The sequence below is a fragment of the Aquarana catesbeiana genome, linkage group LG07 (genome assembly GCF_042186555.1).
Source record: "Aquarana catesbeiana isolate 2022-GZ linkage group LG07, ASM4218655v1, whole genome shotgun sequence".
In the NCBI taxonomy this organism is placed as follows: Eukaryota; Metazoa; Chordata; class Amphibia; order Anura; family Ranidae; genus Aquarana; species Aquarana catesbeiana.
This window is the reverse complement of record NC_133330.1, coordinates 240,666,517-240,689,397: the sequence shown is the minus strand read 5'-3', so window position 1 is coordinate 240,689,397 and position 22,881 is coordinate 240,666,517. Positions and strand designations below refer to the sequence as shown.

The 22,881-nt window shown below is 39.0% G+C and overlaps 1 protein-coding gene across 6 annotated transcripts in view; it reads right to left on the bottom strand.

Moving 5' to 3' along the window:
- Positions 1 to 22,881, bottom strand: part of TGFBR3 (transforming growth factor beta receptor 3) — a 325,007-nt gene that overhangs the window by 46,055 nt on the left and 256,071 nt on the right. For 5 of the 6 annotated variants that reach the window (XM_073593154.1, XM_073593156.1, XM_073593155.1 and 2 more), the window contains exons 11-16: positions 21,020 to 21,166; positions 18,159 to 18,332; positions 14,716 to 15,015; positions 9,780 to 9,897; positions 2,402 to 2,440; positions 486 to 593 (exon numbers count right to left, since the gene is read on the bottom strand). In XM_073593154.1, the coding sequence (XP_073449255.1) occupies positions 486 to 593; positions 2,402 to 2,440; positions 9,780 to 9,897; positions 14,716 to 15,015; positions 18,159 to 18,332; positions 21,020 to 21,166 (886 nt within the window). The remainder of the gene's footprint in view (positions 1 to 485; positions 594 to 2,401; positions 2,441 to 9,779; positions 9,898 to 14,715; positions 15,016 to 18,158; positions 18,333 to 21,019; positions 21,167 to 22,881) is intronic. The other variant, XM_073593159.1, reaches the window with a different exon arrangement.

Genomic DNA, 22,881 nt, shown 5'->3' with positions numbered 1-22,881 from the left:
TCACAACTGGGTTAGAACGGCACATAGCTGTAGTTCTAATCCCGGAGCATTGGATGACCGAGCAATCAGATGTAGCGATCTGCAATCTGATTCTATAGCTGCAGAGGAGTGTCGGGAGAGTGGAACCGAGCGAGCAAGGGGCTCGTTACAGGGATATTTTTCTTTCAGTTTGAACACATGCCGCTACCCATAGTGTGAGTCCACAGGATTTGGATACAGGAACCTGAGAAGCAATCTAAGTTTTTTTGTTTAGGTTCACAGTGAACAATAACATTGAATATACATTTTAGAGGTAGATTGACCATTCTTGCCAGCTGCTTTGCAAAGGTACCTCATTAGATATCAGTTTTGATCAGCTGATTTTTGCATTACTTATATACTTTTAAATAGAAGCCTTTTGGCAAGTTTTTAAAGTTCTAGTGTATATATACATCTATTTAAACTTTAAATTGTAAAGTGAAATATTCTTAATAGTAAGGACATACCTGTGTGAGAATAGATGTACCACAAGGCTCCTGTTAATAAGGCACCAATTATAAATGCTGCAAAGGCAATTCCGACAACAGTTGGGGTGTCCAGGCCATAGAAAACCGCTATGTTAACAGAAAACAAATTTGACATTATTTACAAAGTCTTGCACAGAGAGTGTCTTTAAAAACATCTCCAACATCTAATTCTGGCTACACATCTGACAAGTCCACAATGAACTAGCTGTTCTATATATTCACATTTCCCAGCAAAGTCAATAAATCATAGGCTCTATACCAGCATGTGTCTGTGTGTTTGTTTTTTTTCTTTACAGATCGACATACTCTGGGGTAGAAAAACCCTTCCCACAAAGCTGCGAGAGATCAGGGCCTTCGGAACATGTCTAAATTCAGCACCGTAAAAAATGGATTTTTGCAGAAGCACTTAACTGCAATGGCCTTTAAATGCTGTACTGACAGTATTACTAAGATTTAGGGAAATATCACTTATTCCTACATGTGTACAACCATTCCAGCCAATTTCATTCTGTAACCTATGAAACCTACTTGGCCCTCTTCCCATTTGTAGGTGGAGAGCGGAACCGCTTGGAAATAAGTGATGTCAGGCAAAGGACACAAAATCACAGAAATAGAATCCATTGTTCTCAAAATTTGGCATCGCTGTGTATGTTTGAAATTAAATCCAGACAAAAAAATACACTTCCTTTAGTTGAATAAGTCAGAGAGACACCCTTTGCTGATATCCAAGTGTGTTTCTATTTTATTTTAAAACCTTTAGGGCATTCATTCTATTTATTTAAATGGAATATCCGTAATATTCTAATAATACAGTGTCAATGGAGCTACACAGTCATCAAGAGGCTGCTTTGTTTTAAACACAATGGAACTAGTAGAAAATCTGGAGGAAAAGCAAAGCTGTGCTGTTAGGATCAGCAACCAATTAGATTCTAAAAAAAAAAAATATTTTTCCGGTGTTCGTTAAAAATAAAAGGAAGCATATGACTGGTGGCTAAGGGCAAATATGATACTTTCCTTCCAGTTTTCTACACTGAGGCCCAATATCCAGACAAGCTGCTGCCCATTATCCCTTCCAAATAAGACCTGCTAGCATTAGTAAATAGATAGGAAAATTTATATCATATTTACTTGTTTCAAACTTTTTTCTTACATTTCCCAATTTCCAGGCCTAGGCAAATGATGTCATACATCCCAGGGGTCTTTAGGAGGGGAGGAGGTATTTTCTTGGCTAAACACACCCCCCCGTCTGCATGCATGAGCTAAAGGCAGATGGATTCCAGGAAGTAAATGCTACATGAATCACCTGCCCTTACTCGAGATGGGCACAGCCAGAAATGCTAGGGGTGTTTTTTAAAATGATTTCTCAGCAAAATAAAGCCTAGAGACATGCATGGATGGGTGAGTTTGCTTTGAATATTAAAAATTAATTACATAGTATTTTTGGGTTGTAATGCTCAGATGAAGTCTACTTTAAACTCTGCTTTGTCAGTTGACCATTGTTGAATGGCATTGACCAGTGGCTAGGAGCCTGTGCTTGGAGCTCACAACCTCTCTCCTTGACAATCTCATGTCTATGGCCACTGGCATGCACCACTAGCCAACTGGTCTGGGTGGGTTAGAAAATCTTACATGATCGTTATTGTTTGACACAAAATAAGCCTTTGCCAGAGCTATTAGAAGGTGCTCCAAACGCTTCCATTTTTTAGGCACGAACATAGATATTTGGGCAAGCCAAATATAAACATTTATGACTGATCGACCCAAAGGTGCACAGGAAATCTAGGCTGGGTTCTAACTGCATTTAATCACTGACAGCCAAGCATAGACAAAGGAAGAATCTGGCCCCCCATTATTAACTGATCTATATAATGAATGTAAATAATAATAACACTCACGTTGAGGTAAACTTGGAAGGATTGGATTGCTTGGAGTATCTGTTTAAAAAAACAAAAAAATAAAAAATAAATATGATGATAGATATACACATTTACATGCAATAGCATAAACCTAAGTTATTATTACCCTTTACATAACGGCAACACATTTTGCAGTGTTTTACACATTGGGCAAATGCCAAATTAAACATACAAGGATTAACAGGTCAGCAATGATGACACCTGTATGTGTTTTATCTATATACATGTTTCCACATTGCCATATGTTAAACAGTATAAAAATATAGGTATACAGTACATACATTTTCATGTGCTTCTGTTTAATCACTATTTAAAATGGGTTGAAACCCAAGGCACATAGAAAATATAGATTCTCAGCTGCAATCTGTCATATGGTTGTGATACATAGTGAGCCTAACTGCTGAATGGAATTCATATTCCCCATCTGGCTGCAATGGTAAATAAATCAATATAGTTGATGATATCCTTATCCTCTGAGTGACAATAACTGACACTGTACTGAAAGTGCAGAGTAAATATTCCCTCTATCTAACTAAAATTATTGTACCCTTGTATACACAGGCTTGAAAAATGAGAGAAAAAGTACACACAGCACAGATTCATGTGACATGAGGGTAAAGTGCCAACCAGGACCAGCGAGAGCAAGGCCTTAGGAAACACGCTGCAGAGTAACAACTGAATTCACAATCCACAGTATATTTATATACCAGTCTCCCCCTAGGCGCCTTTATATAATGCCTTTGAATAGTAATTAGGAATGCTGCATACATCACACCAAATAAAAAAATAAGGTATAATGTTTTCTTTTTAAATACTACTTAAAATGAGGAAGCGCACAATTTTTAATAAAAGAGTTCTCAAAAGTCCTTCAAAAGTGATCCAAGATATTAAAAGTTCACAGAATTGTGAATGAACAAACACCACATGTATATGGTATCCCATCCAACACATGCAAACTGACCAAAAGTATATGAACATGGTCATAAACAGTATATTGCTTATGGATACTTCTGCACAACTGCTATAATATTCTCTCAAGGTTAGTACTAACCCTTCAAGCTCCTCTTCAAAAATGTAATTGGACCCGTGCTGAGAACAGGCAATATCACCAAAGTATAACATTTTCATATGAGCTGTACATACAAACTCTGTTTATTATTATTATCATTATTACAATTATTAGTATTAGGAAAAGTGATGGGTGCCATTGATAAAAGGGTTGGAGTCTTCACAGAGGGTGACATTTCCCTATGCATAAGGTGAATGTGCTAAGGAGTGTGTTCTAACATACAGTATCTCACAAAAGTAACTACACCCCTCACATTTTTGTAAATATTTTATTATATCTTTTCGTGTGACAACACTGAAAAAATGACACTTTGCTACAATGTAAAGTAGTGAGTGTACAGCTTGTATAACAGTGTAAATTTGCTGTCCCCTCAAAACAACTCAACACACAGCTATCAATGTCTAAACTGCTGGCAACAAAAGTGAGTACACCCCTAAGTGAAAATGTCCAAATTAGGCTCAAAGTGTCAATGTTTCATGTGGCCACCATTATTTTCCAGCACTGCCTTAACCCTCTTTGGCATGGAGTTCACCAGAGCTTCACAGGTTGCCACTGGAGTCCTTTTCCACTCCTCCATGACGACATCACGGAGCTGGTGGATGTTAGAGACCTCCACCTTCTGTTTGAGGATGCCCCACAGATGCTCAATAGGGTTTAGGTCTGTTGACATGCTTGGCCAGTCCATCACCCTTACCCTCAGCTTCTTTAGCAAGTCAGTGGTCATCTTGGAGATGTGTTTGGGGTCATTATCATGTTGGAATACTGCCCTGCAGCCCAGTCTCTGAAGGGAGGGGATCATGCTCTGCTTCAGTATGTCACAGTACATGTTGGCATTCATGGTTCCCTCAATGAACTGTAGCTCCCCAGTGCCGGCAGCACTCATGCAGCCCCAGACCATGACACTCCCACCACCATGCTTGACTGTAGGCAAGACACACTTGTCTTTGTACTCCTCACCTGGTTGCCACCACACACGCTTGACACCATATGAACCAAATACGTTTAGCTTGGTCTCATCAGACCACAGGACATGGTTCCAGTAATCCATGTCCTTAGTCTGCTTGTCTTCAGCAAACTGTTTGCGGGCTTTCTTGTGCATCATCTTTATAACAGGCTTCCTTCTGGGAAGACAGCCATGCAGACCAATTTTATGCAGTGTGCGGCATATGGTCTAAGCACTGACAGGCTGACCCCCCACCCCTTCAACCTCTGCAGCAATGCTGGCAGCACTCATATGTCTATTTCCCAAAGACAACCTCTGGATATGATGCTGAGCATGTGCACTCAACTTCTTTAGTCGATCATGTCGAGGCCTGTTCTGAGTGGAACCTGTACTGTTAAACTGCTGTATGTTCTTGGCTATCGTGCTGCAGCTCAGTTTCAGGGTCTTGGCAATCTTCTTATAGTGTAGGCCATCTTTATGTAGAGCAACAATTCTTTTGTTTAGATCCTTAGAGTTCTTTGCCATAAGGTGCCATGTTGAACTTCCAGTGACCAGTATGAGAGAGTGAGAGCAATAACACCGAATTTAACACACCTGCTCCCCATTCACACCTGAGACTTTCTAACACTAACAAGTCACATGACACTGGGAGGGACAATGGCTAATTGGGCCCAATTTGGACATTTTCACTTAGGGGTGTACTCACTTTTGTTGCCAGCAGTTTACACATTAATGGCTGTGTGTTGAGTTATTTTGAGGGAACAGCAAATTTACACTGTTATGCAAACTGTACACTCACTACTTTATATTGTAGTAAAGTGCTATTTCTTTAGTGTTGTCACATGAAAAGATATAACAAAATATATTTACAAAAATGTGAGGGGTGTACTCACTTTTGTGAGATACTGTATATACAGAGCATATATTTCTTTAGCACACCAAACTACAATCAATCATGTGATCAAAAGGATGTGGCAATGACTCCCGAATGGTCATGCTTTGCAACATGCAAAAGATATTGCACTAGCCCACCAGCAAGTTTGTTTCAATGGGCAAAACCCTTTATTCTTGTATGATAAGATACAAAAGCAACATTTTTGGACCATGCATGGACCCTTCCTCACCACATACCCAAGGAATGGTCCCTCTTACAGTCCCAAAATGCTGCTTTTCCACAAGATTATAAAAGATGGCCATATGCTTGAGGAAGGGTCCCTGCATGCTTCTGAAAAGGTTGCTTTTCAATCTGATCATAAAAATGACCATATGCCTGAGGAAGGACCCCTGTGTTCTCCCAAAAAGGTGTCTTTTCAATGTGCCTTAAAAGATGACCACATTTCTGAAAAAGAATCCCTGTGTGGTCCTGAAAAAGGAGCTTTTCAGCATGACCATAAAAGATGACCACATGATTGAGAAAGGGTTTCTGTATGGTCCTGAAGTGTTGCTTTTTCATGTGCTCATACAAGAATAAAGAGATTTTTCACTGTGAAACAAGCTTGTTGGTGTGCTGACGACATATCTTATCCTAACATATAGACAGATCACTTGTTATGACCTATCAAAGTGTTGTGATTGTGTCAGGTAACGTCTTCCATGTTCTAACAAATTGGATGGACAGCACCGCCTACTTATACAGTCACGTATTCTAACAATAGCTGTTTTATAACATAGAGATGTATTCTGACAGTGACCTCTTCTGCAATACTACCGTGTTGTGATACTGCCATGTTTGGACAGACTGAGGGACATTTTTCTGATACAGTAGTAAAAATAAATGTAATAACTGAATGAGAACATAGCACAGATTTTATGCTAATGTAGATTAAAGGTTTGCATATTCCTGCCGAGCAGTGAGATAAAGCTTTCCGTGCAGATATGTTTGCAATCAACTATCTCACACAGTTACATTCCTTCCTGTTCACTGTTATCGCTGAATGTCACGGCGATCAGCAACACCGCTAATCTCGCCCCACTAGCAGAGAGATGTGTTCATGCTATTGTTGTATGTAAATACTTTCCTGGGAATATAATGGCTAACTTTTCAACTCTGAAAAGTTTTCCATTTACAAAGTGATTTTCGTTATCATGGTAACCACAGTGTATTTAACATTTTCAAAGGAGTTTAAAAGTATTCTAAAGTTTTAAAGATATACATTTAAATGTGGTGAGTTTAATGTGAACTTGTAAAAGTAAACAGAATATATATGGATATAAGTTGAGGTTGCGTTCAGTGAAAACTGCATATTAGAACCATCAGAAACAGAGAGAAGTTGCATGAAGTTAAATGCACATATCTCAAGCTCCCCTATTGGTCCATTAATGTAATGAGAACATGGCAGGGACAATCCCAGTGTGACTTTACATGGAAAAGTCATAATTTTCATAAAGTAACAGCAGGCGGAGAAATCTTTGAGGCAATAGAATCCATGGCACTCTATCTTGTGACTTTAGCAACAGAGCTTGCGTAGTCAATTATTTCCTTCCTCCTGCTCAGTGATAGCAGGGAGGGATGGGCCCTGGTGCACAGACATTTTCCAATGTGTTTGAAAAATTATCTGTATTATAGTTAAAGAATAAGTTCACCTTTTCGTAATATGTTATATTATACACTCATATTCAGGGTGTAACATGTTACGAACAGATCAGCCCCCACACCTCCCCAATCCCCGCTGTGACAGCTAGCAGGGTTCTTCTCCCTTCACGCTAGCTGTCACAGTGTCACTGATTGACAGAGCTCTGGGCGTGGAAAACTACAAGGTCGGGCAGCCTTTGCGGCTGTCGGCTTGTAGTTTTCAATGAACTACCATGGCACTGTGGAGCACCGTGGTAGTTCATTCATACTTCTTGTCAGATTGTATCTGCTTACCCGTACGGGATGCATGGGCAAGCAGATATACTGGCTCTGCTGGAAACCTGCATGGCACCAGAGATCTGCTGATCGTTGGTGCAAGGCTTTACAGACTCAAAAAATGTACATTTATTTTTTTGCAAAAAGTTAACATCCTTTAAAGCGGAAGTAAACCCATCCGTAAAACAGTTTCATTTCCGGCACGTGCCGGAAATGTAACACTCCCATTGGTTGTGCTCTCAACCAAACTGTCAAACCATCCAATGTCTGGTGTCATAACTGATCACATGTGCAGCATCATGACAGGTGTAGATTAAACAGAGGCAAAAATGGCAGCTTCCTTGGCTGAAAACGATAGGGGAGTTTACTTACACTTTAAGGCTGCCAGACATTTCTCAGACAAAAAATTTGAGCCTAGGGTTGCCCTGTCAGCATCAATTCAATAAAAGTATATTTTTTAAACGACTTTTGTTGAAGATGGATGGAAGACTGTTGGGTGAAATTGTGTCCGTTTCCAATCACATGCAGGCACTATCCAGAAATTCTGGCAGCCATAACCATGGCTGTCTGAATACAATAGCTGGCAGAGGGAATTTGTCCATCTATGTGTGTAGGGCCAGATTTAGACTTTGTTATGATCAGGAGTAATTCTTATTGCTTCCTAGGCTGTCCCTATATGGCCCAATCCATGTCTAAACATGGACTAGCACTTTTTCCTATCCTTGCTGAACACAATAATTTACACAATCTCTATTGAGGAATGGAGGACTGCATAGGTAACATAAGTTAGCCAAACAGAGATGTGTTGACTTTAAAGAAAACCTGTCATTAAAGAAAAATGCGGACTTCTGGAAATGCTACTAACCACTAGTAGCACAAAGTAGGCCTACATTTCTAACCTGCTTAGTTGTTTCAGGGTAATGACTTGAAGAGCTATAAAGCTAGTGGCTCAGCAAAACAGAGAGTAAATTAGCATTTCTAATAGCAGTCACCAATAACAGCTCCTGTATTTCTCTCATGCCAGGTTTTTCTAGTTTGACCAGGTTGATTTTTTTCAGAGAGAAAGGGGGGGGCAGTAAAGTACTATCACTGTTCACTATTACTAAGCAGGAAGTACAAACCACGTATAATATAATGATCAAATATGGCTGTTCATAAACGTGTAAATGTTATACCTATAAAAAAGGCTTTAAAACATTCACATGCATTAACACGATTATTTATAATCAATTTGCACTCACATATAGATCCAGTAAATCCTCTAAGAAATTAAAGTGGTTGTAAATCTCGGACATGAAATATGAACAAAGCCTTTCCCTCTATAGTGTGTACTTGTCTCAATTAAGAGCACCAAGTGTCACTTTTGTCTGCTGCCTCGTTCTTTTGTTATCAACATAAATGACTTCTGACAAGTTTTCCTGACACCAAGAGAAAAATGGTGACGGGGAGGGACCTCCAAGTGATTGACAGCCTCAGCTCTGTTTCTATGTGCAGTGTGAAGGGGGTGTGTCCCTTTCCTCCAATCAGATATCACAGCTCTCCTCACTGAGCTCTGCAGAGTGTAACTTCTGCTCTCCGCCCCTTTTTCTGAACTCTCAGACAAACTTTAAAATTCTGCACTTTGAACGGATGTAGAGAAGAAAAGACTGCAGATAGACAGACCCAACATATGTAGGAGGATTTATTTAATCTCTGTGTATTCCCTGAGGCCAGTCACCTCACTGGGTATATGTAAGGGTTTACAACCACTTTTGTAACACACAGTAATTACTGTATACACAGTTTACCTTAAACATTTGTCACATCATTTAAATATCAATCGACCCGACCATACATGGTATGTATAAGGTTTCCATTTAAAAAATACACTGCATTTAGCTATGCAGATGTTGCAATTGTAAATCTATATTAATTCAATAAAAAAATGCATCCAATCCACTTGTTAGCCAAGATCACCTTGCAGCAAACTGCACAGAGTTCTATTTTTTTGCTATAAATTACTGAGTGCCCTGCTTTTACTCCATATGCACACTATGTACAGCTATATGACACAATTTGACAGTAATAAATCCCTCTTGGCACTACGCCAGCAGGTACTGTGCAATATTTATGTCACTGTACCATATAAATAGTATAAAGCTACTATATTAAATGTGTGATAATTATCAACCCTTGCTCTAGTTCAGACTAATACATTGTGCAGTGAATAAGTGTACTGCCCTTGTACAGTGTTCTCTGCAAAATTCAATTACATCCCCATTTAAGGATATCTTTGGTACTGAATTGTTTACATCTAGCTAAATCCTACGGCCCAAATATTTTAAGCATGTTATACCATCCTATAACGTCTGCACAGGACGCTGGTGTATACAATTGCCTGTAACAGCTGAGTTGTGTGAGAACATATCTTTCATCAAGAACAGTTTATGAAGAATTCTGTGGAAATTTAGGAGAAATTTTTTTTTTTCCCTGGGATTCTGGGAATATGTTGTATTACCTGAAGTTTTCTCCGTTGTGATCACCGCTAGCGGCTTTGTGAATGACTTCTTATTGTTCATCATTACTAGTATCATGCTGCTGTCAAGAGATGTACAGGCTTCATCAGGAGGAATGCACTGAAACACAAGTATGAAGGGTCAAGTCGGGATGCGCCAAGTATCTTTACAAGCTTCAAAGACTGTCAGACTGACCTGGTACAATATGTGAAGCTGAAAGAGTCTGTACTGTTAGCAAGAAACATTTGTATCCAAAGTGGCCACATATATATAATTAAGAAAAAGTTAGGCCTTGACATACCATATATCACCTAGTCCATAACAACCAATCAGAAGCCTCAATATATTTCAGGGATGAAACATGAATGGTTATGGTCTCTCTTTTTGTTCCTGTTTTCTGTTCTACTTTATTTTTAAGAAATAGGGCTTAAAAAGTTTCAGTGTGTTAGGTCCTAGACTGAAAAACAGATGGTCCATGTGGATAACTACACTCTACACATTAATATTATTCATCTTTGCTATTTTTTTAAAAAAACATATGCATGAAGAACTGCATATAGTAGCAGCTTAAAGGCTAACTCCACCTTTTGCACCATGTTACACCCCTATTTAGGGTGTAACAGGTGCAAATGGGACCTTCATCATTCATTCAGAGATATGTGAATGAATGAACTACTACCGTGGCATAAAGATTTGTAGTTCTCAATGAAACATAAGCACGGTGATCACTTCCTCCAGCTCTTTAACTTAAATTTTATACCTCAGTATGGACACGGAGATGGAGGAAGAGCCTGCAGGAGCCTGCCATTGCACTTGCGATCCACACTGTTGCTTTAAAAGACTGATTTGCAAAAAAAAATAATAATAATAAATGCTATTTTTTTCCTCTAAATATACTGTATATGTATTTATTGCTTGCATAAGGTGGAATTTGCCTTTACTATTTAACCTGTAATATGTATTTACATCAGGAATGGCCTGACAGCTTTGTTGAAGTAGTAAGGAAAATAGAGAGTAGCATTGTAGGCAATAAACATAACAGTAACATAAACTGTATATTATACTTCAGGTAGCATATAAAGTTGCGATGAAATCCTTGAATATTTTGATCCACAAAAAAGATTTTATATATATATATTATATATATATATATATATATATATATATATATATATATATATATATATATATATATATATATATATAATGATATTGTGTGTGTGTGTTATTTACCTAGTCACATCCTGTGTTCTGGAACCGTTAGAACAGGGTTTCTCAACCAGGGTTCCATGGAACCCTAAGGTTCCTCCAGAGGTAGCTAGGGGTTCCTTGAGTAATGAGCAAATTCTGCCTCTTAGATAAGTTCCCACTGACACCATTGATCTTTTAAACTATCTCTAAAGGGGTCATTCTTCCCAATGTCCACAGCTGCAAGGAGCATTTGTCTCACTGACCATCACACTAATGTATCATGAGTTGTAGATTTTTATCAGGGGTTCCCTGAGACTAGAAAGGTATTTTAAGGGTTCCCCTGTGTTGATAAGGTTGAGAAAGGCTTATAAAATAAACTAAATTGCGCTAGCAGAAAAACAACAAACTTATTCTTTAGTGAAAAATAAATTAGGAGTGCTTAAAAAACACAATATATATAAACAATAAGTGCATAAAGTGTTTATACAAAAGTGGGGAAAAAAAATCAGTGATCGTAAATAAAAAACCACTCATAATCCGTCCATAATAATATGAATCATTTTGACCAGAAAGTCCACTTCATGTATTTCGTCCCCATACACTAAGGATTGGTACACCAAGATACTTCAAATCAGATGTACATTGATAGCGATGGAGGAAGTAATAGATGTACGCTTACCCCAAAAGGTGGACCTCCCCTGTGGCAAGGTCTTATTAGCTTGCAGATTTCGCCCTCTGCAGGGACCAGCTGTTAGTCTCCTGATCTTGGCAGCATGTACCGCCGACTTCCGTATGGTCGGGATGGTCCAACTGTCCCAATCTCGAAGGGGAAACTCAGAAATGGAAAAATCCACCTCGTCTGCTGCCCCTTCCAGCAATGTCTTCTCTCTACTTGCTGGAAGGGGCAGCAGACGAGGTGGATTTTTCCATTTCTGAGTTTCCCCTTCGAGATTGGGACAGTTGGACCATCCCGACCATACGGAAGTCGGCGGTACATGCTGCCAAGATCAGGAGACTAACAGCTGGTCCCTGCAGAGGGCGAAATCTGCAAGCTAATGAGACCTTGCCACAGGGGAGGTCCACCTTTTGGGGTAAGCGTACATCTATTACTTCCTCCATCGCTATCAATGTACATCTGATTTGAAGTATCTTGGTGTACCAATCCTTAGTGTATGGGGACGAAATACATGAAGTGGACTTTCTGGTCAAAATGATTCATATTATTATGGACGGATTATGAGTGGTTTTTTATTTACGATCACTGATTTTTTTTCCCCACTTTTGTATAAACACTTTATGCACTTATTGTTTATATATATTGTGTTTTTTAAGCACTCCTAATTTATTTTTCACTAAAGAATAAGTTTGTTGTTTTTCTGCTAGCGCAATTTAGTTTATTTTATATGTTTGTCACTTCATAGATATTTGGAGTTTTTTTTGCAGCTGCACTTTTTTATATATATATTCTTTTATCACACATTGCTCATTAGCGCAGGTTGTTTTCACCATAGTCTGAGAAAGGCTTAGTTAGATTCTTTAGACAAAGGGTACCCACAGACATGATAATCATCTGATCCATTTTCATCCAGATTGGGCTGAGATGTCATTGTCCATGGCAGACCTCCATCAGACGGAACAAGTGATTGGACTGATTTGTAACACTGTCTGGATTGACACGGTTTCCTCGCTAAAGCCAGCACAGGTCTCCTGCTCCCAACTTCCCACCCTTACCCTTTCTATTGATACAATCTTATAGTTTATGGATAGCTCTGCAGACAACTTGACCTTAGGCTAGTCAGGTCACACATGAACAAATGACCACCCTTTCAAGTTTAAGCACAGAATAAGTATGATATTAAATCCTAACCCCTCTTCCTTAAATAAATGAAGCAAAACACACCTCTGAACACAAGTAACCCGACACATAATTGTCAGCGTGTATACTTCAGTTTAGTAGCATGAACGTTCCACTTGAGATAAATGCATTCAGCATTGCTGTGGTTTTCCACACTGCCCTCAAATACAATCTGATTTTCTTACTATTATCATACAGTCAGTGCTCATTTCAGGAATGCAATGAACTCTCACAGCCTGGGTTACATTAAAAATTAAGGCTAAGTGCCATGTCAAGAGGCAAGCAGCTATGATGTGCAATTATCACTAATGCCACTAACACCTACTCCAAAAAATAAAGAAACACATTTAGCAAAATCTCAGAGTTTATCTAAACCTAAAAACAAAAATTGTAAAAAAATACAGAGTACTAATCCTTGGCTGTGGTGGATATATTAGTTCCGCCTTTTTATTAGGCTTCTTTTCTTATTTTCTCCAGGGGATTCTGACAGCAACACACTTCCTGTCCTACAGTAACAATGGTTACACTCCTCTCATCTCCATAGCTGGGATGGCGTATACTGTAACATCTGGATTTCTGGGAGGATCAGCGGGTATTTTTCTGCACTATATATATATATATATATATATATATATATATATATATATATTTTATATATATATATATATAAAACCAATTCAACCACCACATCTATGGACTGGTAAAGCTGCAACATATCATATATTTGAGCTTTCATTTAGATATACTTTAAAGCTAAACTCCAGGGAAATTAAATATACTCCCTTTCCGTGGGGCTGTCCCCACACTGCATGGATTAAATGCTTCTTTAGGTCTGGGAGATTAATAAAAACAGTTTTACTTACCTAATCCCCGTAGGCTCCCTCTGCATTGCAAGACCAATCCTTGCAGCCTCTTGTAACCAATGGTCCAGCGGTCGCAGGTCCTCTGATGTCATCAAGTCCAATGCAGAGCCTACAGCCCTGCTTTGGAGACGAGGACGCTGAGGAACAGTCCACAGCTGGAGCATAGGAGAGGGCCGGCTGCTTCTCCGGGTGCTGCCTGTTTATTCACAATAATAAAGAATCATCCACCACTGTGGGGCTGTGTGATCTGACTACGGCAGCTTGTAAACATACACAGCCCTGGCAGAGCTGAATGATCTTTTATACTTATGAATGAACAAGCAGCGCTGTCATGGTGCCCTGTATGTTTACTAGCAGATGGCAGTTCTATGACACAGCCCCTACAGCACTGCTTGTTCAATTATAATAGTAAGCATTGAGCTTAGAGAGGGTGGTGTGCTGATTATACCATCCACCACAGAAATACCCATATATTTGGCATCAGACTTGGATGGAGATTTAGCCAATATTAACATAGATATACTTTTAATCTGCAACGACCACCACTCAGAACAGGGCCAAGTGCTATATGCACTCAGTCCCATGGGGAATTAAATAGAAGGATGTAGCTTCCACCAATGGTAGGTAGACAGCATAGAAGGTGCTTCACAAGAAAAACATAAGAACAATATCCTCATACTCACAAGCCACACGAATTTTCACACAAGACATTATCACTGACATCATATTGTAAAAATGATAATTTTATGAATTTATGGTGTTGTTATTGACCTTTACGCGACTTGTTCGATATATAACTGCTGTCTACTTTGGTTCAAAAACAGGAGTGAAAGCTACCTATTTAAATAGTTCCTAAAAGACCTAAAAGCAAATTTATCTTTGAGCTTGACTGCAGAGTGTAGGAAATTGGCTGCACTGTCAGTTTTTTCTACTAATCACTCATTGACCTTGGAGTGGATCCATAAAAAAAAGTGGCTTGTTCTATTTATACCTCCAAAAACAAATTATATAAAAGATCCAAAATCTCACCTTGGGTAGGTTATCCATCTCTCCTTCTTTATTTGTGCATAAGGTCAACTCACAATGCAGGAAGAGCAGAGAAGAGTTAAACATAGACTTAAACATAAAGCTGAACCGTTTCTTTTCTGTTTGCTCTTGTGATTTTGGGTAGTTTAGTTTCTTTACATTGTAGAACTTGACAGAATCATCTTTGGGACAGATGTTCTCTATGATTGTATAATCGCTTAGCAAATCAGAATTGGAGGAAGTAGAAACAAAACAAGTCTGGATCATGAAGCTCAGATCTTTTTCTGCCTTGGTTAAGGAGACCTTAAAAATGTAAAGAAGTAAAATGTTAGGGCATTCATATTTTTTATTTTAAATGAAGATTCAACAGTGGAGTCTCTGGCAATATAAGAATTGTACTTAAAAAACACTAGAATTTTTATTCTTGCTAGATCAAGCTCAACAAAATTGCTTTTGTTTTTCTTCTAATATATTCATATTTTTATGCGGAGGCACTTACAAGAAATGCACGTGATTACACTTTTGTTAGAAACTGTGTTAGGATTTACTTAATTATTTTGAGATGCAAATTGTTTATAAAAATACAGTATGTTAAAACACATCACTAATTAACTGTAAAAGGGTCAGTCCTCCAAATGTGATATTTTAATTTTTCTTGGAGGCAGGTTGGCTGAGTCTGTTAATGTGTCAGATACTTTGACAGAAAAATCTCCCTACCATAACTGTCCACCTAGAAGTTTGGGGTGTTCTCACATCTGTCTGCTTTCAGTGTGACTTTCGGTGTGACTTTGATCTGACTTTATGCTCAATGGATCCAAGTCGCATCAAAAGTCGCACCAAAGTAGTGCGGGCACCTTTTTAAAATCGTAACTTTAAGTCATACCTATTTGAACAGGTGCCATTGAAAAGAATGGGCTGCAACTTGTCATGTGAGTTTGATGTTCAAAGTGGCATGACAAACCACACAGGTGTGAATGAAGCCTAAGATAAAATAATTGTTAAACATCCAGTAGGGGATGGCCATTGTAGGTGTAGAATCCCACAAACCCAAGTGCAGATATTTTACCAACAGTCCCGTAGAGATATAAGAAATTGTCAGATGGTTTAACTCTCTAACATCTCAATCCGAAATATAACACAATTTATCAGCCAAGATATTCAGCAAGTGTATATAAAATATATGACTTTTCCTCCCCCCCTTAGCCAAATATATAGCTCTACAATCAGCATGCTAATGCTTCCTGCTAAGTATAAAGCTCTACGTCTTACTAACATTAAAAAAGTTAGACAGTTACCATTTTGCTGCACACCTAGCTCTGACAAATACATTTATGAACAAATTTCAGGCTTTGAAGCAATCCTGCATGTAAAGCTGGATCACAGTGTTGTAGAACACTATGAAAATGTGTAGTAGTTTTCCTTTTTACATTGATGTTGCTGTTGAGGGGTGATTAGCAGTAAAGATCAGTGTTTTACATCCTCTGTTAAAGGGATATATAAAAGGCAAAATATATTTTTTAGTTTGGGCTAGAGAGGGGAGAGAGTCATCCCCTTTTTTTCTTGGTGACTACTGCAAGCAAGACAGAAAATTAAGGGAAATAGAAAATGTTATAGCTGTCACCCGAACAAGAGTTGAGGGTAAACCATCCAATGGGGATACCTGTTCCAGTAGCAATGATCAGAGATGTTTGGACGGAGAGAGAAGCACCCGGTGTCTGGAGTTATGCCACACTTGATGGAAGGATTACAATCTTTCATTGAAAATAACAAGTGTACAGATCGAGCCAACGTGTTTTGGGGGATAAGCCTTCCTGTTTTTCAGGGCTGCTGGTAGACCCAGTCGGAGAAGGATGGGCTACACAGTGGTACCTGGGTCTCTTGTCAGAACAATTGTCGAGTAATACAAAAGATTGTAATACTTCCATCAAGTGAGGCAGACATTATGCGCTCCTCTATCCCTATCCAAATATCTTACCCACTGAAGAGACAACCCAGCATACCAGTAGGGTAGCAGCCCATACCTTCAAAGGGAGTTAAACACCACCACCCATCCATGGAACCAACTAATATTTACAAAGAATAATTTAATCAGTCCAGCATGGTCTCTAGCTCAAAACATCAACGGTCAAAGAAAGGAATTCCTCTCAATTTTAGGGGACTCCTTTTATTTCCTGTTGTGCTTCCAAGACGGAAAGCAAAGGGAATTCTCCCCAAATAAAAAAAAATGGCAGGTAAAGCTTTTAACCCTCACCTATTTTATCCAAAATTAAAAAAAAGTTTGGCTATATATAAAAATATACCGTATGTATATATACACACACACACACACACACACATACCTATATAAACCACTGACGTCGGCAGAATACTATAGGCAGTCAGTTCTATACCACCCTGTCCCCAAAAACTGCAGATAATACATCAAAATGGCCAAAATCATGAATTTAGCAATATAAATTAATGAGAGATAAGTTGGTCACTTGTTTTATCTAATAAAAACTACTGTAACTGCTGAATATCAAAGAGTTATTTTTGGAATGTTGCTAGGCTTCCCATTCTGTTGTGATGTATAACTTGTACACTCTTTACATTTGTACTTTTCTTTATTATGATGGATATCTCAATACATACTTGTGCAGCCACATTTGAGCATCAACATTTATTCTGTAATGTATTGCTGTAATAGTACTGAAAATCAGAATTTTTAACTCCAAAAATGTTCTTATTTCTAATGATATCTATGGCAATGGTTTATTGGTTACCAAAAGATGAACACATATAACAGCATTAAAGGCACTTGTGTATCTCCCCATAGTACAATTATTATTTTAATGCAATATATTTGGTTGGAGAATACCTAAAGGACTAAAGGAACTGAACCCAAGCCACATCCCAAATATAGAGAGAAAAAGCAAAAAGGGATGCCCCAGGGATTTTATGGGCTAGGGGTATGGTCAGATACAAAAGTATAAAGTGTATAAGCAAAAATACAAAATTTATTATTGGACAATATTCAAATTTACATACAGCAATGTTAAAACCAAAAATAGATGGTCATGTTATAACAATATACAGCTAAATGCTGAATCGAATAGCTGGCCTCATGGTGGGAGGCCAAACAATCATAAAAAGATTCAGAGATCCCAACATGTTTCGGAAATAGTTAAATTCCTTCTTCAGGGGCACATTTAGTGCAGGCTGTATTCTCTACTAACATAACAGCAAAGATAAAAATATATTAGATCAGAAGTTCATTATGTATAAATGTATAACGTATATAAAAAGTGTAAAGGGGTATTATGTTTATTATTTTAATAAACATAATTTTAGTCATTAACAATTTTGTATAAAAATACAAACATTTGTTTAAAGTGACACAGTCAATAAAAGTTTCTGTACCTCTGCATTACTAGATTTCTGGGATTCCCATAACGCTAACAGCTTACCTCCACATAAACCTGTCCGTTTTCAGCCACTGAGAAATAGTTCTGAGACGGTGTAAGGAACAGATCTGTTTTATAAAGCTCCATGTTAAACGTAACATTGTTTATTGCTGCGTCTGGATGAGCAAAGATGAGATCAAAGGGGGACCCAGTATCCTGCGGCATTGTACAGTTAAACTAAAAAGACAAGAAAAGAATATTAGTTACTAAAAGTAGAAAATTGGAATTTTTATTTTTTTATTTTAGCACAAACACAACGGTTTCCAGATTATTTATTAATTTCTGGATTGCAAAATTGCCCTCAATTGGATACTTAGTAGAGTAAACGTCTATAGACTTGGAATTAATTTGGTAATCATGGTATCTACCACAGGCATTTTTCTGTCCTGGCATCATGTCAGCAATGATCATTTCAGGTCATAGAGAACCTTTCTTTAGAACTAAGGGATGTGGAGAAGCTGCCACAGTAGGAAAAACTGTGAACAGTGCCAAGATATCCCAATTAAGGTAGTTTAATACATACATTACTTGCTGCTCCTATAGATTTACAGTGTTGTGTTATATATTCACCCATATAATCTACTCATTTTCATGCATCGCATATAAATGGAAAACAAATTTGCTTTAAACTGATGGCTTATTTTTTGTATAACACACATTAGAATTTAGTACTGAAAATGACACTCATTTTTGGTCTGTCCCTTAATGAATGGAGAGTGGAACACAGCAAATCCCAAATAAACAATTGCATACATTGAAAGGTGGGTATTTCCCAATATATACTGAATAAAGATATATATTGTAATCTGTATTTTCCATTTCAGTGGCATACTATTTTCTTCTAGTACACAGCATTTACAAGTAACATCCCTTCATGCCAAAACAGAAGCCAATGTTTTTCAAAAAGCTAATGTGGACAACCCTTTTCAAAAACACCAATTAAATATTGCTTTTGCATAAAAGATTATTTGCACGTGGCACCGCAAAATCACTCTGGAGAGCATAGCCACGAGCAGGGGGTATGCCAGCTATTCCTGGGCACAAACTAATCGCTACGTGCCGTGCTGATTCGCCACACTGCCTGGGCTTCCACCGTATTGGCTCCCCCACCCCGAAGTGCTGCTGGCTTCCCTCCTCTCCTCCCAGCTGCTGCAAGGGATGTTTCAGGATGGAGAGTGGGGGATGGTAGTAAATATGTCATTTACCAGCACCTTCCTTTTCTAAATGAACATACTCACTTACTGTGTTCATTCATAACTGAAGCTTAGTAAACGGTGTTTATTATGCTTCAGTTTGTGAATGAACAGGAAGCTGATCAGCACAGAGCACTTCACATTCATTTACTGCCCCGTGCAGCTGAGACTGCAGCGAAAGGCACGTGTGTTTAAGCTTTGGGGTGCACACCCTAATGCAACAGGCTGCACACCTATGATGGAGCGAGGAGTTTCCCTTAGTAATGGCAACTGTTTAATATCCTCTTTTTATAGTTATTAGATAATAGATAAAAATGGTCATAGACCACAATAATTAGAACACCTTAATCACTGCAACTAATAGCAATTTACTATGTGCTCACTCAGATTAATGCTGCTATTCACAGACATACATTTCTGATATTCTGATGCACATATACTGTTAACTGTCCCTTAGGGCTCATTTACACTTGCTTCGGCTTCAACACACATTAAAGCAACTACTGCTTCAACATGCTTTTATGATGTGTTTTTGATGCTTCAATGATGCTTCGATGATGCTTTAGTGAAGCTTCAGTGATGCTTTGGTAATGCTCTTTTTAAGCTTTGTTAAAGCTTGGCAGATGCCCTGTGCGTGTGTTGATATCGCATACCTGCAATTTCTCCAAAACAAAACAAAGCGAAAGCAGAATTAAAGCCTCTCAAAAGCTGCAGGTGCTTCAAGTGAGCTTTGCCATAGACTTCTATGAAGGCTTTAAAGCGGAGTTATGCTTAAAAAAAAAAAAAGTCAGCAGCTACAAATATTGCAGCTGCTGACTTTTAATAATCGGACACTTACCTGTCCCAGGGTCCAGCGGTGCGGGGGAACGAAGCCCCGCTCTTCTCCCCCTCCTTTCTGCGGCTTTGGCATTTTCACTGTGGGTGCCCATCTGTGTCGCGCCGCGACTGGCCATACAATCATCTGGGACCTGTGACGTGTCCCAGATGATTGCCAAGGGGGGGGGGGGAGAGGTGATCGCCCTTCCAGCGCCGCAGTGCGCCAGGAGGAAGTGGGAGCTGGAACCCTCTAAAAAGAGGGTGTCCACTCCCCTCCCAAAAAAATCACATGCCAAAGCGGAAGTTCCATTTTTGGGTGGAACTCTGCTTTAAAGACGCTTTAAAGCACCACTAAAATGACATGGGGTATAATTTTTGAAGCACAGCCAAAGCAAAGCAAAAGCAAACGCAAGATGTAAACAGGACTGTAAGCTAACCATTTTATTTAGTGACAGGAGCGTTAAGAGCGCTTTAAAAAAAAAGCGTATCTGAAGCCTTGTTTTGAAGCAAGTGTAAAAGAACCCTAAAGTTGAAAACGATGAAGAAAAGAGGGACATGGACCTTGGCAGGTATTCAGAATACAGTAGTAGCAGGGATCATAATGATCATATCCTAGACTTGGCAATAACTTGGGACTCAAAGAACCACCTGGCTTCCTTAATGCACTCTAGAGTGAATGCGCAAAATATTGGCCGACCAGGCCACTCACATTTTTCATCGCAGGCTTGTGAGTGGCATCTATGTCTAATAATATGGGTTTAATAAAAAAAAAAAAAAAAAAAACATTCAAAAGGGAAGCAGCTAAAATAGCTTTTTGGAAAGTTCGCTCCTTGTGTCTTCCTGAAAAACACATACCACCACAATTTCAGGACGCTTCAAGTATGGAAGACCTATTTCAGTTTCCTCTGTGTCTCCTGGAAACCCGCTATCGCCAGATTCCAAATCCTCGTAATCGCTAGGCCAGCCACTTCCCTCAGTGGGTGGTGATAGCTGTATAACAATCTGGAACATCACAGGAAAAGCTGTCAGTGTGACCGCTTTCACAAAAATAAAAGCATACAAATTTTTTTTTTTTTCTGACTAAAAGATTGCATTTAACTGATTGCTTTTCCATTGAGTATACTCATTTTAAATTGGGGGAACTCCACACAAACAAACAAAGCACCTAAATGACCAACAGGCAAGGTCATAGGAAAAACAGATTGTTTGGGAGCATGTGGAAACTATGAAGCCAGCAAGAGAAAAGGAACATGTGTTTTTTATACATTCGGATTGAGCTCTGGGGAGGAAGCTGCCCTATCGTGTGAACAATACTTATGTCAAGAGAAGGATTTGGATTTTATTTCAGGCTCAAATATAGAAATTGCAGGAGATTTGTTTTATAGACCAATGAATGGGCAGTATAGAAAATTTGGCCTAGATGAAGCTCTTTACAAAACCACATCTTACTAAGCTAAGTGATAAAGCTTTAAATGCTGAGTGATGTTGTCCTATCCGTGGCTCATGAGATATATGTAGCTTTTAGCTATTTTCTTGTGGCTGTTGACAGCATACCCTGCAGGCTGTAAATATGTGTGTGACCGAACACCTATACGGACAAAGCCAATTACCAGTCACTTATAGAAGAATTCCAGGTACCGATTTTATACATAGTTACATGGGTCCCATTTGTAACTATGCATATACCATATCTGGCCAATCACCCTAGAAGCTGCATGACGTCACTATCCTGCTTCTCCACCTTGTCCAATCAGAAAATGTTTTGCATTCATTCAGAAAATACAAAGCATTCTCTGAATGGCGCCCTAGCCAAGCAGCCAGCATCCTGTGTACAAAATGCTGCAGGGCAGAGCACGGAACCCTGAAGCAAGTGGAGATCACTGGTGCACTGGTGTCTACTGCAGTGATTGCAAGCTTCCAGGGGGATCGGTCAAGTATGGTGCTGTATACGCATAGATACATTGGTCCAATGTACTAAATAGCCATACCTGAAATTCTTCTTTACTTTATGTCATTATTAGTGTGTACATATACTGTAGCACATATACAGTATCTGATAAAAGTGAGTAGACCTCTCACATTTTTGTAAATATTTTAGTATAACTTTTCCTGTGACAACACTGAAGAAATGACACTTTGCTGCAATGTAAAGTAGTGAGTGTACAGCTTGTACAACAGTGTAAATTTGCTGTCCCTTCAAAATAACTCAACACAAAGCCATTAATGTCTAAACCGCTGGCAACAAAAGTGAGTACACCCCAAATGTCCAAATTGGGCCCAATTAGCCATTTTCCCTCCCCAGTGACATGTGACTCATTAGTGTTACAAGGTCTCAGGTGTGAATGGAGAGCAGGTGTGTTCAATTTGGGGTTATCGCTCTCACTCGCTCATACTGGTCACTGGAAGTTCAACATGGTACCTCATGGCAAAGAACTCTCTGAGGATCTGAAAAAAGAATTGTTGCTCTACATAATGATGGCCTAGGCTATAAGAAGATTGCCAAGACCCTGAAACTGAGCTGCAGCATGGTGGCCAAGATGATACAGCGGTTTAACAATACAGGTTCCACTCAGAGCAGGCCTCGCCATGGTCGAGCAAAGAAGTTGAGTGCATGTGATCGGCGTCATATCCAGAGGTTGTCTTTGGGAAATAGACGTATGAGTGCTGCCAGCATTGCTGCAGAGGTTGAAGGGGTGGGGGGGGGGTCAGCCTGTGAG